Source organism: Aythya marila (assembly GCF_965140915.1).
Source record: "Aythya marila genome assembly, chromosome: 3".
Taxonomy (NCBI): Eukaryota; Metazoa; Chordata; class Aves; order Anseriformes; family Anatidae; genus Aythya; species Aythya marila.
This window is the reverse complement of record NC_139044.1, coordinates 57922749-57941112: the sequence shown is the minus strand read 5'-3', so window position 1 is coordinate 57941112 and position 18364 is coordinate 57922749. Positions and strand designations below refer to the sequence as shown.

Here is an 18364-nt window from a genome sequence, read left to right as displayed (position 1 = left end):
AGCTGAGCTTAGGCCTTCAGGTTTAGCTTGCAAGGTAAGTTGCTGGACATCAAGTTGAAACTGTGTGTCTTAACATCCTCCCAAGGACATAGTTATGCATGTGTGCTTTTATAGTAAGCAATGCCAAAGTTTCTGCCAGGTTCTTTCCACAGTTATCTCAGCTTTGCTTATTTCTCTGATCAACTACATGCTCCGGTGGCTGAAACTTGCTGAAAAGGCACAGAAGCTGTCCTGAAAGGTAAGTCATCATAGATTGAATTATATTGCAGTTTTATGCAGAGCACCACTCCAACAGCTAGGCACACACACTGTACTTGGCTCTGTCACTTTTGCATCGCATCAGGCAAGGGAGGCCTATTCATATATTACTGTGTGAAAAAAATTATTCTGTTTGGGAACAGGCAGCAATCATATCCAACCTATTTTAGGTCAAAACAGCGAGAGTTGAAGTATGAAGCTATCTCACAATCATGACACAGATTCTGTTTGTTACTGTTCTAAAAATCCCAACTCGACCCCATCACCTTGTTGAAGGGAAGCTACTGACACCAGCACAGTGACAGCTCCCAACCTTGTCCCAGGGAGCAGCTGGTGCCACCTCCCACAGCCTTGATTCAATGCAGGCTCCAGCCTCTGCATTGTCAGAGCCTCTCAGTGTTCTCTGTGTCACTTTGCCTCAGAAAACAAAGAGAAAAGCCATCCACAGAACAGCCAGATAACAACCATGTCTTGGTGGGGGGAGATATCATGGGCTAAGGGATAAAAAAAAGAAAACCCAAGAATTGTCAAAGCTTTGCACTGATAAATGCATAAACTAAAAGCAATCAAAGCACCCGCAAGCAGCAGGCACAGACTTCATTTAACAAGTGATGAAAGCAATGTACATTGTTTGTATGAAAGTACAAGGCTTCCATGTCAGCAAAGAAACCTGAACTACAGCATTTGTTATCAACTCTCTGCTCTAAACTGATACCACACTCTCTTTCTCCCTCATATATTCTTCCTAGTGGCTTATTTTTCAATAAGGTATAATGATGAACAGATGCCACAGCAGCACGATCCTCAGTGAACGAGTAATTAATAAATAGGGGTGAGTTGGGTGGGCAGCCCCAGTGCCAGCTGGATGAGCTGGACACCCCTCGGCAGGGAGCTGGTCAGGCTGGGAGGCACCAAGGTGGAGCAAACTGCGACCATCCAGGTGCTGTCCACAAAATGGAAGAATTTCAAAATACTCACACTACTTCATAACTATTCAGCTGAACTTCCATTATTACAAGAATAAGAACAAGTACCGCAGAAGATTATGAAGAGTGAAGTTCCAGGCATGTAAATTAGAGTAATGCCTATGGTTGAAAAACCTCACTCTCGTTATAAGCACATGGTGCAGAGTTGACATTCAGGGTTTAATAAATAAAAAAGCATTACTGTGGGGAATTACATTACCAAGAACAGATCTCGGCTAGCAATAATAGGAATGACTCCATACAGGAGACCAGGCCACACAAACTTATGGGTAACAGGCAGGTGAGAAGAAGGCTAGTGAATCTCAATTATTTTTTTTATTATTATTATTTTTAGCTCAAAAGTAACTAATAATGTTTTAAAATATTTTCTGTTGGGGGAATTGCTGTATTTTAAGCAATGAGTTGAGCAGGAGAACTTTTTTATTTTGTTATTATTTCTTTGTTTGTTTGTTTAAAGAAACCCTAAAAGCATCACTGCTATAGAGCTGATCTTAAGACAATATTGACTTTCAAATGGTATTTGAAAAAATGTATTTTAGCTTAATGCACTTACAAACAGGGAATCATTTTAAACAGTGGTCTATCAACCTGTAAGCTGAACAAAAATACTGAAAACATGTTCATGCCACTAGTCACTCTACAGAGTTTACAGAATAGTTCAGAACATTTTATTCAAAGCCATTTATTAAAGAAAATGAAGCCTTATGTTTAAATATTTCATTATTTATTATATCCTTTGGGAATGGTTACAGAAAGTTAAACTACACACCAACGTACACCAAAACAAGTAACCTCTTTTCATTTCACACTTTGTGCTAATTCTCAGCAAATCTGCATGTGCACATTTATTTTGGAATAGGATACCTTTTTTAAAATGTTGCCACTGGCTTTGAAGAGGTGGAGAAAGGTAGTGCCAACACCATGCGGTCATAAAGTGATGGAGAGCTGGCCAAGACAGTACCAGAACTGGCTCCCATTTGATGGTTTTCTCTCAAGTGCCACTGTAACCTGGGGCTGCTTGAACTTATATTAACTCACATTAACTGGCAGCAGCCGCACATGGCAGCACTTGGCCATGCTTCCTCAAGTTGTTCTGCACATTTGCTTGCCAGGAGCTGCCAGATGCCCTACACATGTGCTTCACCGCCTCTGTGCCAGCCAGTGATTGTGCCTGTCCTGCGGAGTCACCTTAGCACTCTGTTTTGTCATTTCCTCATGTTTTGGTATGCACACACACTGAGACAGAACAGCAAAAAGGAAATAGCCTTTTAAATGAATGCAAGTGTGGGGTAAAGTGTCTTTCCTCAGCATAACAAAAAAAAAAAAAAAAAAAAAAAAAAAAAAAAGGGCTTTATAAAATCCAGTTCTGTACAACATTTGCTTCCTCTTTTTGATATTGAGAGACAGTCTGAAATCCACACCTCTTTCAAAGTGTTGACCTGATGTTTGAGACCACTGTAACCACCACTACTGCACGGCTTCAACTACAGTGAAATTTCTTCCTTGTTTCTCATTACTTTTCTGCACATCTAATCAGCAGGTTCTGATATGGACCAAGTAAAACACCACAGCAAGAAGCTGCTGGTCACCAGCTGCACCACTGCAAAAGATCCATCTTCCCCTGCAACAGAAAGGACAGCGCTGCCATGCATGACTGTCTGCAGGTGTGGCTGTCCTCAGCGAAACAAAGACACCGCACCGCATTCCTACATTAGCAAAAGTTCTCTTCTTTTTATTTCTAATAATCATCCAAGCCCCATTAGCACAGTGTCTGGAGGTCTGTGCTGTAGTTCTGACTGGAAACAATTCCTGTCTCTGAACAAAATCTCACACTACTGCATGAAGCGGCCTGTACCACAAGGCAGAGCACAGCTCCAGCAAAATAGGCAGCCGCACTCAGTACGGGACAAGTCTGTCTGGGTTGCAGCTTTTCGGCAGGTAACTGAAAGCAGGGGTACAGCTGCTGGACATGGGATGTTGAGACCTGAAAGCCACCATATAAACGGGGCAGAAATCATGGTTGTGTGGTACCAGACAAGACATTGACCTGTGAGTGATGGACAAACAGAAGGAGACACGACCATGGCAATGCAGGCAGCCTGGAGCAAAGTGAGAGCCCCACCAGCCTCATCATTCAAAGCTTTTTCTGAGGTAGCAGTGAGGGGGAACAACACAGGCAAGATAAGCACAGGCTGGATGCCTATCTGGATTGGAGATCTCACTCTAGCATGTGTTCAGCTATGTTTTCCTTTACCACAACAAGCGTTTTACTATATTTCCTTTCCGCCTAACTACTGAAACTGTTGATTTTGCTCCTCTCCTGCACCCCGCAGCCAAATGACGCCGGATATCCCAAGTGAACTCCAGCCCCAGTGCTCCAGGACAAGAAGGAACCTGCTCTACCTTCAACCACCTAGGGAAGCACACACAGCCACAACTTCCATTTTAGGCCAAACCCCCCAAAATTCCTAACTTCTTCTATGATCTTCAGGGCCTTGTTATTAGTAGAGATGCCATAAACCTTCAAATTTCACTTGAGCTTTCTGATCATGCTGAAAACTTCCTCATGGTCAGACCAGAGAAACTATTGGAAAGATTTTTTCCGTACCTGTCTGTTCATTTCCAATTTCTGGGTTGCAAGCAAAAAGCACTGAAAGATTCAGGACTGATGTAAGTGTTAATCATCATGCTGCCAAAAAAAAAATCCATATTGAGGTACTCAGAAATAGTACCCTATCATACAATCTGAAGTATATTATAACATATTTTTACATGCAGCAGTTAGAATGAGCTACGCACCTCTACATTTGTTATTTTTTACTTCTCAACCTTAATCTAATTTCCTTGAATTCTTTCAACTTTTATTCTGCCAGAAGCATGAGGAACAATTTATAGCAAAGCCTCAAAGTATTAAATCAGTGAGAGTTAAACTCAAGGCCTCAAAAAATCCTGGACTCTGTCCTTAGCTTAGGTGCTATGCAAAATATTTTTCCCATTAGCACTTTCCACATATAAAATTTCAAAAGCCACTGCAGACATTCACGTCTACCATTCACAAACTTTTTACTGTGAATTCTTCAGAGATTCATATTGCATAACTCAGCTGGAGTAAGTATTTGAGAGCTATTAATCACTGGGGATATCACATATACATCTTTTTGTGAAATTTACTTAACTGAAGTCAAAAAGCTTTTGACCCTTTCCACAGAAATTCTCAGACATACCGAAATTACTTCATAAGGCATGTGTACATTATAATCCTTAATCAGTTTCTGTAGTAAAAACATCATTTTGTTTGCAAAGGGTTTCTAGAATTAATCAAAGCGGGGATTTTTGAGAAAGGCTTTTGAGGACTGTTGAAGCAGAAGGAAAGATTTCAGCTAGAAATTAATCAACAGGCTGCCAGCACATGCTGGATTTGAAGGAGCGAGCATTAATCACAGTGTCACAGAGAGTGTCTTTGGGCATATGAACAGGTGAACAGGTAACCCAAGGCAGCTTTGGGCCATCCTAATATTGATCATTATCAAAGTTATTGATGTGGTGAATTTCTTCAGTGGACCTAAATGAAACGTTATGATGATAATAAAGTATTAATTTCACGTAACACTGGGATGATGAACAATGCCTTGTATTTCAAAATCTATGGAATATTACAGGGAATAATGCAATTATTTTCATTGTTCATTCAAGTTGTCTTAGTTTTCAAAATCAGCCCAAATCAGCAAAACACCAGGCATTCAGAGAGGCTGTGGAGACTATTTCCAAAATCATTATATTATAGAAGACCCTAAAAGTTTACAGTACAAGAGAGCTGGTCATTATTAGAGGTCTCATAGGGATGCTGGCAACCCTGAGCACCCTAAGCATCAACACTCTTCATAGGATCTCACCCATGGCATTTTATCTATTGCAGATTTTTGACTTTTTTTTTTTTCTAAAATTCCCTCCAGCAAAACAAAACAAGTGGACTTTTGCCCCTCCCATTCATCTGGGTTTTATAAACAAAAGCCTGTCAAAAAACCTGGCAACAGCAAAACATACACAATAATCTAACTTGGCTGCAAGGTGGCTGCAGAGGACAGAACCTCGTTAATTTAATGGGACTGTCGTCTGCCTCCCATGCTAATCTTTTTTCTTTTAAATCCATCCTTCTCAATTTGTGCCTTCTGGTCTACCCACTTTACCCTCTCCATCTGCAGAAGAAAAATAAAAAAGCAAAGGAAACATCAAATAATTATGGCAGCACAGACACCCATAATACCCACTTTCTGATCCCAGGACACCCCAGATCCCTGGCAGAAGTCCACAGCACCAGGCCCAACACGCCACCGCTCACCTCACCTCTGCTGTCCAGCTCTTATAACATACTCATTACAAATCTTAACAAAGCTTGGTTAAAAACTCAAGACTTTGGCTTTGAGAAGTCCAGGGTGCTGGTGGCCTTAGCAAAAGAAAGAAACGTAGAAGACATTACAAAAATCAGTGGTTTCACAGCAGCAGAGAAAACAGGATGTATTCCAGAGGCTATGACTATTCTCCTTAGATACACAATAGGGAAAAACAAACAAACAACAACAAAAAAAAACATTCATTATGCTCAAGTATTTACAGCCAGACTTCTCAATGAACCCCATTTCTGCAAGGTTTCACAGTAAAAAGCAACAGAGGTGCCAAATACCTGAAATGGCAAGCTTATCCACTGCATATTTCCCAGAGGTGCTGTAACAAAAGTCAGTGTACACGTACAATTCAAAGAGAGTGTAGGACAAGAGAATTCTGATGCAAAATGGTGATGCAGTATCTAAATCTCTTAATTTTAGGATGATCTGAAAGTCTTTTGAATTGACATCTCAAATTTGAAGTTTTATTCCAAGAACTTACACATAATATCTTTCATATGGCAAAAGTCCTGCCAAGAGTTTTAAATATAGCTTTATCAAATGCCAGTTTGGCTTCCTCCATGTGAATTTGGATACTTTAACTAGAGTTTATGAACTTTCCTCGGGGAAAAAAAAAAAAAAAAGTATAATAATAGTTTACCATTGTGTGTAAGTAATATTTTATGTAAAGTACCAGATAATCCTGGAGTCTAAGTTAAAAAAAAAAAAAAAAGAAACATTTTAAAATAAGTAATTTTTTCTCCAACAGCTTTTATTTAGCCCTTAAATCACAGGTTTCAGTTAAAGCACCATCACGTGTACAAAGTCCTGCCAATTAACTCACCCTGAAAGGGTGCTTGGTTAGGGGAAGGGTAGGAAAATACATTCATTAACTGCAACTGAGGCTACTGAGGGGCTACTTTATTCAACCTACTTCTGCTGTGGAAGATGAAAAAGGTGTTTTCTGTAATTCTCAATGGAGTTCTCTTGCTTGTCCCCAGAAAAATGAAGAGAACTATACGGTATCCTTTCTAACCTGCTTAACAAAGCTGCTGGTGACAAGCAAAAAAAGGCTATTGTTTTAATGTAACCTAGATCCTAGACAGTTTCCAAAAACCTAGCCAAGAATCTTTGTGACAATTTCGAAAAGGAAGCTGGTACTGAAATTCTTGGGCATGCATAAGGGTTGTTCAGGACACCTCCGGCAAGCACCAAATGCTTTCCACTCTGAAAGAGACATTGCCAACTGTAAGGTGAGGCAGCGGAAATAGCTTCCACTATCTCCACTGGAGGTAGTTTCCATCCTTCTGATTAACAAGTTTATTATCTTGTCCTTCAACAAAACCAGTAGGCATTTTTGCTGAGACTATTAAAGTTATTCCACAGAAGCACTGCAAGGTCATAAGTCCTTCTGTAAATAATTATGTGATTTTTGGCTGCCAGCTTTGCTACTTGATTAACTAATACTTTCCCTTACTCAACAAATGTGTTAAGACATTTACCTAAGGCCACAGAGTACTCCATCTCTCTTGTTCGGGTTGCCTATCCTGGGTGGACAAATTACCACCCCTCTTGGCCAACCTTATAGGAAGGAAGAGTCTATGAGCACTCCTGTTTATACTACTTTGGCAAGAGGCAATTGGCACAGACTGAAATACAAGAAATTCCACTCAAACAGAAGAAAAACTTTGTTACTGAGAGGGTGATCAAACACTGACAGAGGTTGCACAGATAGGTTGTGGACACTCCACCCTTGGGGATAATCAAAATCCAGCAGGACACAGCCTTTAGCATCCAGCTCAAGCTAAGCCTACTGTGAGTAGAGGGTTGGACTAGATGATCTCTGGAGGTGCCTTCCCACTTCTGGCAAAGTATTCACATTTAGTTTTATAAGCCACTAATAATAATATAAATGAAAAATATTTTATATGTATAGACATAACTAGTGACAAAACCAACCAGGCATGAACATGCCAAGCTGACATGAGTTCAAATGAAGACATGCTTTTGTCCATTGTGACCTAATTAATTTTTCTACCAGTTGTACTACATAATGTATTTAAATCATTCAAGTATTTGATGCATTAACTTGCAGTACGTTATGTAGAAAGCTAAACTATGTACTCCCCATCCTACTGTTGACAAACTGTAGCAATTTCCAGACTGCAGCAAGTTTCAAAACTTGCCAGCAAGGTTACTAACAGCAACAAAATGGTCAGCAAGGAAAAATCTACAGTATTGGTGTGTGCTGGGAAAAGGGAAGGGAGAGGAGGAGAACATGCTCTCAGAGAGCAACAGGGCCAGAACAACAAGTCTCATAGCGCACGCCCTCCCATCCCATATACCACGCTTTTCAGAGGGGTCATCACGAGTTACAGAATTCGAGCTAGCCTCAGCAATGAGTGGGAGCAGGCCAGATAACGAGCACTGCAGACAGCTTTGGTCTTCCTTACGGTCAAATAGACATGGTGTCTCTGTAGCAGATACAGAACAAACAGAGGCTTTTGTAACTTGACAAACTAAAGAAACACCAAGAGCTCTGCATTTTCGTGGCATTCCTTGCCTCAGGCAAACACTCAGCGGATTTCTAATTACCTGCTCTTCCTCTAGACCTCAAGAAGGCCCATAACTATTTTGAAATGTTGGTTTCTTCAACCCAAGTCTTTTCAAACCACACTTCACTGAATTGACATCTTCTAGCTTGCTTTGTTAAGACTATGCTCTTTCAGGGCAGAGAGCCTTATGCTCACAGCTAAATCTGTGTTGTGGCTGCACTACACAAATACTTTCTCATGTTTTAAGGAAATTGGTAAGAAGGCTGACACTGCAGCTTCACTGTCCCTCAGGACAAGCACAGCGTCCCTCTGCTCCACGCAGGGGACGTTCTGCTGAATGGCCCTGGACCACTGATGGCCACCGAGACAGAGCAGGGCGGGAGACTTGCCTCACGTTCACCTCATTTCTCCAGCTTTCCTCCCTTTCCTGAGGAAAGAGGATGATTATCGATTACAACCCTGCATACCATCTATTATAATTATGATATAATTATAACTGTCACTATAATTTCAAAATCAGCTGCAATAATCTGTTTACTCAAACCACCATTGTTAGGATTAGCGCTTGCCTCCCCAGGACGAGGTCAACCCTACATGATGCTGCAGGGGATTTTTGGGAGCGTGGAGGCAGGGCTGCAGCAGCACACCTTGCACACCCAGGACAAGCACAGCTTAGTAAGTTCTTTCTCATATATAAAATATTTAAGTTCCCAGATTGCAGAGCTTGTTCCTCTGCTGCACAATACATGGCCTCTATCTTTCCTACACTACAAATCAAAATAGTGTAAGACAGACTATAACTATATACTTCGTTGCACTATTTTTCGTGTATTCATTAACATACATTTCAATCTTACAGAGTGACTATTTCCTGAAATTTAGATCCTTGGACATTTTCACTGGGTACCGCATATACTGGAATAATAATAAAAAAAAAAAAAATCAGGAAAATTTATTTTATCTGTAACAGGTCCAGAAGGGGGAGAGAAGGAGGGAGCGAGGGGAAGGTAGGCAGATCTTGCTGTGTAATCAAGCAAACTTTGTATGTCCTACATTTCTTCTAAATTGAAAATCACATGCTGCACCTAATAAAAATAAATGCTTGACTTAAACTTTGAAAGAGCTTGTTCCTGTTTGCTGGTAGTTTGCTTCCTTCTTTCTAATTCAACATTTTCAAACACCTCTAAGAAGCACGTGGCTAATATTTTGCAGTTTGATTTTTAACACTTAAAGATTCTGCATTAGTCAAACTTCACTTGGTTTTTCAGGCCATTTTCAAGCCATTCAAACAGATTCAGTTATTTAGCACCAACTATATATTTAATAGGCAGCGAAAGCCAACACCCTTCACTTCGGAGCTCTCTCCTCCCATACAATAGGAACAAAAGGTGCCACTAGAGATAACCTACAAAGCACCCCTCTCAGGTCCTGCTGAGCTTCCCATAAGAGAACTCCATCTGTTGCCAAAAGCCAAAACTCGCCAAAGTAGAAAACAGAAGACAGATGTCCCTTTGCTAGAAGAATGGCTAAGCTTGCTTTCTTACTCAACCCCAAACTGTTGGGAAAGCTTATCAATGTGACAACTGACCTAGAATAATATATGTAGTAAGCCAATGCATGGCAATATTTATCTCACCACTTAGAAGTTGATGAGAGGTCTTCTGTAGCCAGCATTTTGATTAGGAAAGGAAAAAAAAAAAAAAAAAAAAAAAGAAAAACTTGGGAGGAATGAAGAGAAAATGTTCACGTGTAGAAGCCTCTTGTATTCATTTTCCACTTGGCAATTCAGCCAGGAAAAAAAAGGGGGTTAAAGAAAAAAAAAAAAAAAAGGGAAAAAAAAAAAAAAGAAACACGATCACTATTACTCAGTATGCTTGGAATCCCTACTTTATAGTTTTTCCATTATAACTCACATTAGTATTTATTGCTAGTAGAAAAATTAAGTGGCTCAAATTTTCAAATATGGTAAGCATCCATAGTTCCAATTTACTTCAGGAGGCATCTGCCATAGTCCTAATGTCTGAAATGCGGGAGCTAAGTCACTTAAAAAATTACAATCTTAATCAAAATTTACTTAGACTAAAGCCTGATTACAGTAAAAAGAACATCCAATCAACTAACTTAACAGGTCCACTCGTCAAGATATTAAATTCCAGATTAAAACAGGCCTGCTGCTCACATGCAGATTAGGGAAATTAAACACACTGAAACATGAAAATGTCATTTAAGCTCAAAAGTTACAAGAACTCAGCCACAGAGCTAAATTAAAGTGAATTCCTTTGAGCTTTTTATTTCAAGTAATACCTGGATATCCCTACTTCTACTGCTGTAATGGTGTAAATGGTTTGCTCTTGATTTATACTATGATAGGAGAGCAGCAGGTGTCTCTGTGTTTGGGAGGGAAGCATTAAAAATTTAGTTCATAGGAAGCCTTCAGATGAATTTTTATGAGTAAGTAGGAACTGATTACCAACTCTTCAGGCAGCTGAAAGAGAAAAAAAAGGAAAAAGAAGTAAAAAACAACAAAATTCCAGTTGTTATTATCAAGATCTCAAGACCTTTGCACCACAGCAATGTGCTGAGGCCTGAAGCTTGCTGCCAGGAATGCAGGCACAGGCTTTAGAAGAGACAGATCTTCATGGGGCTATTGCTTCCAGATATTTTATTTTTTAAACGCTTGAAACCCAGCACAATGAAATGGTTCGATCACTGAAGGGACAAATTCAGACAAGATTAAGACTGCCCCAGCTGGGAAGGCCTTATGCTGGGGCAAACAGCCAGGGGTACAAAATGGAGGGCTGAGGCAGGGTTGTCGCGAGAAAGCCAGAAGCTCCACCAAATCTCACCCCATTTGTCTCTGTCTCTTCCACCCAAACCCTCCCAACTACTGGACATGCAGAGTGCTGTATGTCAGGATGAGGAGATGCCCGCAGCCTGTTTTATCAGGCATGGTATGGCCTGCGAGGGGCAGGACGGCCATCACAGAGCATCCACTCCAGGAGCAGGATGGGCAGCTCCACAGAGTACGTGTGGGGTCAGAAGCCTGGACTGCTACAGAGAAGGATGAAGAAAAATAGAACAGGCCTTAACCTAAAAAAAAAAAAAAAAAAAAAAACAACACGTAGACCAGTGTCTCTGATGGGGAAATTGCCCAGAGGAGTTATGGCAAAGTAATTACTCTGCGCTGACTCTCTGCAGGCATAACTACTCTGCCTCGAGATTGCAAGGTGACGCAAGCTAAACCACATTAAGCAGGGCCTTAAACGCTCATATTCTAACTACTCTTAATTGTCAAAGGGCAAGGAAATCTCATACGTACCCTGCTGATTAAAGGACAAGAGACCAATAAATAAATAAATAAAAACGACTTAACATAAAGCACTGTAACTCCCAAATGACAAAGAAAAAAAACACGACAGCCTGCAGCTAGAAGAAGCCCTGCCCAACTAAAACACGGTCCGATATAAATACAAACAACTTGCCAAGTCCACCCACATTAAGCAGGGCTTAACCCACAGGTACTGAGATTTTTTTTTTTCCAGTCTCTTAAGTGGCATGTCACCCAGGCTCTCTGGTACCGCCATCCAATCAGCAGATTTCATATCAAACCTGCAGCCAAGAACAACATTTAATTACCATGTTTAATTGATCTCGTTAACTGTTAGGATGGACAGCTTTGATCTTCTCTTCTGATAACTAGTTTACGACTACAGAAGAAACTGTGACTTTGCATAATTGCCAAGCCTTCGATGTGCATTTTTAAATTCCTCCTATTTCTCAATCTCCCTTTCTGCTTGTAGTGCGTGAACACCAGCTCCTCAGGGGTGGCAGTCAAAGCAGTATCGGAAAAATAGGATTTCAAAACGCCAAGCATAACCATGCTGCTACCTCTCCCTTCCTCTTTTTCTCCCCAAGGCAAGTAATCCTCTCCCTGAGTACGAATTACCAAGGTGGACCTGGCCTTAGAAAGGTTAATTGCAGCATCCCATGGCTGCCATGGCACCAAGTGCTTCAGAATCACTCTGCACGTGTGGCATCATCTGCTCCACACCCCCCTTGGAAAACTCGCTTAAATCTCCACTCGTAAAAGGCTGGTTTCAACTCCAAGGCAGAGGTTTTGAGGAATTTCAGTGGCTTCCATGTGTTGTTTTATGTTTTTTAATAGGTTCACCCAAAAAAATGCCTCTTCTGCAGGAACTTCATATTAGCAGCTTAGGAGAGAAGCCCACAAGACCAAGATTACTAGCTCTCACTGAACCAAGCTGAGATTGTGCCAATGTGGATAGGAAGAGAAACTTCTGAGGACATTTTATTGTTTCCTTAAATATTTAGGAACGTTCAAAATAGATCCTAATTAAAAACAACCAAATAAAAGTATGTTTAATTCATTAACTACCTCTCCCAAACACCGTTTTCCTGAATGATCAAGCCAATCGTAAGATCTACAGAAATAAATCTTCATAGGTGTTGCATAATAGGTTCTGAGCAACACACAAAGCAGCTCTAAATTTCAGCCAAAGAGTGTCAACTGTTTTCAAAACAGCAAGCCAAATCCTCATCAAACTGAATTCAACTGGAGCTTTGCCACTCAGCAGGACAGCGACTTGGCCCACTGTCCCCATGGGAAATCTTTTTCTAACTCAGGCTTTCTTCCTGCTTATTTCAAATGAAATCTACTTTTGGATCAGGTTGAATTTCCACAGATAATTAGTCTTGCACTAGCTAAATAAAAGAAGAGTTATATTGCTGCTCAGAAGCAATCTGAATAATTACAACAGGGTAAAAGAGAAAATTCCTTTTCTTCTTCTTAGGCGAATTTAGCATTTAACTGTTTAACATGGCTTCAAGTTGCTGCTGAATCTTCGTATTTCACAGCTACAGAGAGGAGAAAAGCACCACAGTGCATGGTCACCTGAAGCATCTGTAGAGTATCATAGCTGAACAGCAGCTCCCAAATACCCAAATAGCCATATGTTAGAACAGAACTTTTCAGATGAAAGTCAGTCCTTTTTTTGCTAAAGCTTCAGCACAACATGGTTTGTAATTTTTTTTCTCTCCTCCTTTCTCTCTTTCTTTTTTTTTTTCTTTCTTTCTGGTTGGGTTTTCTAAAGAAGGTTTCTTCTTGCTCTTCCAAGATGATGGACATCTTGTACCCACTTTCCTTACAGTAGAAGCTACGGAAAGCCCAGAAAGTCAGCCAGACGGTTCATCTCCTGCCTGCTGCCGGTACTGTCCTGAATAACGTTCACTTTTGGTGGCTAGGGATGGAGGAGGGGTTTCCCTAGGAATAAGCTGAATAAAGCTTCCTGTTCAGCTAAAGCAGGAAATGTGCTCCAGGACTGCCTTACACACAAAGAGTGGAAAATACTTACTAAACAAAATAGCAGGAGATGAAGTGTAAACTGGATTGTCCTTACATCATGCAGACAAATGGAAAGCCATGCTCCCCATCCCCCTCACCCTCTTTCATTAATGTGCTTAGACATGAAAAAACATATACATATGCATACACTTTCCGCATGAACATCAAATGAGTATGCTCTGTGCCTTTAAAAGCAAACACCGAAGGATTTTAAACAACAACACTAATTAGGAGGTAGCATTTCCTCCCTCCCACAGGATCAGTTTCTTCTTGTTAGGAAAGGAGGTACAACTGGCCAAACCCTATCCTACTACTGGCGAAACTGAACCAGAAGTTGTCATTAGGTTAACCTCCCAGCATTTCTCTCAAAACATCTCTTCAGAACGACTAAAAATAAATGGCATAGAAGAGGGAAGGGACAGCCTTCCAGTCTGTCAGACCATTAGGACTCAGAGAAAAGAGCAGCAGTATTAATTTTTGCATAAATATTTGCTGATGGTGAAAGACACACGTTAATGGAAAAAACATCCTTCAGTGTTCACTGTAGAAACAATGACTGCCTAAAGCCTCACAGCATTTCCCAAGAGCAGACCCTGTAATTCACGCCAGGTTTCTCTGCTGCCATCATACACCTTTTGATGAGCTCTGATCACTTCAAAGCAGCACTTGTCCTCACCCACCCTGACATTTAAGAATGGAAAGTGATGAAAACTACATCATTTAATGCTAGGTCACAAATACAGATGCACAGTGCCTAGAAAATGAAAAGCTGTTAGGCAAGCTCCATGGCGCAAACCATCCTGTGGTGACTGTGTGCTGGAAACCTACAACAAAGCGCCACGCAATGCACACAAACTTAATGAAAACCTGATGAAAGAGTGTCGAAAATCTACTGAATCTGATTAATTCTCTAGATGAGGCTACTGCACTTGAAGTCAGCTCACAAGCACTGCATGCAGCACTTCAATTTCATGCAAAGCTCAAGTAAGTGTCAGGAAAGCATTTCACCAAACGGCCTTACAAATATCCCCTAATTGCAAGAGGGAGTCAGGCACAAGTCTCTAAGTTGTGGGTCATAAACAGAGGCTTCTCTGCTACCGCAGATGTAAAGGTTAACACAGCCAAATGAAAAAACAGAGAGCTGAACCTTTCCAGCGAACCCCATCACCAATGGTGGACCCTGGAAAAAGCAACCATCGCTGAGATCCCATACAACCAAAAGGTACCTTCAATATCCTACAGCATATGTGAAACTAAACTATCTGATAGCATGCAGAACGCCAGTATAAAACACCTAGAAAACAGGCCTCCCAGTTGACGGGCATTACAGAAATCCAGCCAGTACTGACAGATGAGGAAGTTTCCCCCTTGTAAAGGTCGCAAGCATGCAGCGCCAACTGCACCAGAGGACATTATCAGCCAGACTATGAAACCAGAAGGTTCTCCTGCGTGTGGTGGAACGAGGGGATGTACTTCAACGCTTTCACTAAAGCATGTCAAAGAGCTCATAACAGAAGAGAAACAGCAGGGATCGTTCACGACATAATTGACTCCTAAGAGCCTCATATGTAGTAACATACATCTGACAGCAGCATCTAGGAGGATATGGATCCTACAGGTATGCCAGGACATGATATAGCCCAACAGAAGTAGTGCTCCCGACTGCACAGAACAACCCACCATAGGCAAAGTTTTCTTGACCCATATTTGAAGTTTGCCTGTTCTCTGGTCCTTTCCATAAAAGATCGTGCTGTGATCACCCAAGAAGCTTTGTTTCCAAGAGGAAATTATTGTCTGGGCCACACAAAGAGAGCAGAAAACATTTCTGCAAGTGGAAATTACCCATGATTTGAAAAGCAGGTGTACAACATCCTACCCCTTCATCCTGAAAGCCAGACCAGGATATTTAAATCATCTGATACAATGTTGTGTTTCGCCTGCCTGTGTGCCACCAGAGGTCCAACAGTTAATAATATTTTCCCTCCACAAGAAAACATTCACGAGCAAGCATCTGTTAAATGGGAAAGTAGCTTAATTCATTTACAACCCTTGTTCCTCTTACAGTCCTACTCCAGCAGTTTCCTCCATGAACCTTCTGTACCTTCAGAAATGGAAGAAAAAGAAAAAAAGAAAAAAATAAATACCACCCTTGCCATTGTTCCCAAACAAAGCCAGCATAATTAAACCATTCTTGTTATTTTGGAGATATTTCCCTTTAAAGCCAGCAATGGGGTTAAACCTGCAGAGAAGCCTTGATGGCTGCCATTACAGAAAACTTCACGCTGGTAACTACAACTCATCCTGCCCTGTCCCCTTGGCCCGATTACAATATGAAGAAAGCGTGCAACAAGAGGACTGACATATCCTTACGTGCAACTTCATGTCAACATGGGTAGTCTACGTATCAATTCCTTGGGACTGACACGCAAATAATCTTGCTTTGCAAGAAGGCTGTATTTCAAGCAATTTTAAAAAGGTTAGAAACATCTCATTTATCAAAGTAATTGAAAATTAACGACAATTTATTTGAAAAGTAAATATTAGCAGCAGCAACGCAGCTGTTAAGTAGTGAAATGAAGTTTGACAGCAGAGACTACGAAAGAATTTAAAACCAAGCAGGGAAAGCCAAACATAAGAACTGCACCCAGTTTGGGGAACTGCCATGACAAGAGGAAAGATCATCAAATTAAAAACAATAACAAGCTTAGCTCAAAGAACTGAGTTATAAAAATAATAATAAAAAATAAGTAACAAACATGTAACTTGTGCCAAATGATGACCAAGAGAGAATACAATAACCAAATGTCTGACACATGCAAAATGTCAGGGTTTGTACAGTACAGCACGAGCCTCGTTTCACTCTTCCCTTTAGATGTGTTGCATCACTTCATTGCAATAAGCTCCCTATTTAAACACAGAGATAAATAAATTCTGCTTTACATCTGGGCGTCGGTGTAATAGTGCACATTACTGCAGGTATCTCCAGCAGGAAAACACTCATATTTTAAGTCTGAATGCACCATGCTATGCCATGCCATGCTAACATAACACTAGCAGAAAAGAATATACCTGTCTTGGTGAGGAGGAAAAGCTCCTTGAGTTTGGCAAGCACTCACGAAGCACCAAGAAGTCAAACATGCTATCACAAAACTTTAGCCAAATGCTTACTAACCACAGAAACAGCCTTTTGGTAAGAGTGATGACAGTTTCCTCCTTTGGAAGCAGAGGGGAATCAACTGAAGTACACCACAAGGAATAGTGTAAGGAATAATTCTGCAATGAAACAGGTAAGTTACCCATACCGGGTCCATATTATTTGAACCTCATCTAAGAAAGGCCTTCATTACCAAATTTGTTGGCAAGTTTGCCATGCACAAAGCAGGCTTTCTACTTCCATTGCAATGAAGCCCATCAGTGGTCTCAGGGCATCACGCCTGTGTAGGCTAGGCTTACACCTTACGCACCTTCTGTGATCTGTGACCGTTTCCTGCACACTGAGACAGCTACGCTGATGCTGAAACCCATCTTTCATTTACTCTGTGGAGAGCTGGGACATGCACCAACAAAACTACGTGTGGCAGATCCAACTTTTGCATGATCCTTTCTCCCTAGTCTGACCAAGCTGGGGAAGAAACTTTCTGTAGCCACCTGCAGCTGCACAGTCACCTCTGAGGGCTGATTTTCAGGCCGATGAGGGAATTTAACAAAAACCTCCCCAAAGTGTCGCTATGTCAGGATGCAAGGCCACGCCTGGACCTTGTTGTCTGTGCTCCGCACAAAGTTGCGGCTACAAACTCGGGACCAGCCTGCACGCAGCGGAGCAGGAGCTCAGGAGAGCTGAGACGCACAGGCAGCTGGAAACCACGTCCAGCCTTGCCTTCACCCGGCTCTCCCCGTGCACACACACAAGAGCTAATGGGGCAGCAGGGCTGAGCTGTCAGGAGCCCGGCTGCCCCGAATCTAGCACAAACCCCTATCAGCACGGTGGGGTTAAGCATCTTGCGGTGCGGGGAGCGCTGACAGCCCCCCGGATGTCCCGGGGCTGAGATTTGGGGGCTGAGATTTCAGAGCTGAGGATTCAGGGCTGAGATTTCAGCCGGGCACAGGCACTGGCAGCCCGCAGCGCCCTCAGCCCCCGTCCCTCTCACCCCCCAAGCCCCCCTCTCCCCGAGGCTCACTCACGGATCTTGACTTTGCGGTGGTCGAGGCGGGCGAGCAGCGCCTCCAGGGCGCCCAGGCGGCGCTGGAGCCGGGCGTTGCGGTGGCACAGCGAGTCCGCCTCGCTCAGGATCCCTCCGAAGATGTCCCCGGCGCAGCGGGAGAGGTCGGAGAGCTGCATGAGCAGCGACACCAGCGCGTAGGAGCTGACCTGCTCCAGCGCCCCGAAGAGCGGCACCGCGCCCCGGCGGCCCCGGCCGCCCCCCTCGGCAGCCCCGGGGGGGTCCCCCGGCCCCGGGCCGCCCCGCTCCGAGCCGTCGCCGCCGGCCTCCTCCAACCTGCACAGCTTCAGCGGCTCCAGGGTCCGCAGGGGGAACGGCATCGCGGCCGGGGGGCGGCGGGCAAAGCAGCGGGGGGGGGGGGGGAAGGAGAGAGAAGCGTCCCCGGCGCTGAGAGCCTGCCGAAAAAGTTCCGAAAAAGAGGAGAGGGAGGGAGGGAGGGAGGGAGGGAGGACGACAACAACAACAAATGAATCAGGGCGGGCGCGCTACGCCAGCCGGGGCCGGCGGGGAGCCGGAGCCGCCCCGGCGCAGGGGGAGCCCCGCACGGAGCCCATGTGCGGGGGGTGCCGGCACCGCTCCCGCTCCGCCCGCCCGCGGGGGG

General features: G+C 42.8%; 1 protein-coding gene across 4 annotated transcripts in view; it reads right to left on the bottom strand.

Moving 5' to 3' along the window:
- The window catches only part of NHSL1 (NHS like 1), a 165064-nt gene extending 146966 nt beyond the window's left edge, over positions 1-18098 (bottom strand). For all 4 annotated transcript variants that reach the window (XM_082756790.1, XM_082756791.1, XM_082756792.1 and 1 more), the window contains exon 1: positions 17726-18098. In XM_082756790.1, coding sequence (XP_082612916.1) covers positions 17726-18083 — 358 coding nt within the window. In that variant the 5' untranslated portion in view covers positions 18084-18098. The remainder of the gene's footprint in view (positions 1-17725) is intronic.
- Between the last annotated feature and the right edge of the window lie 266 nt (positions 18099-18364).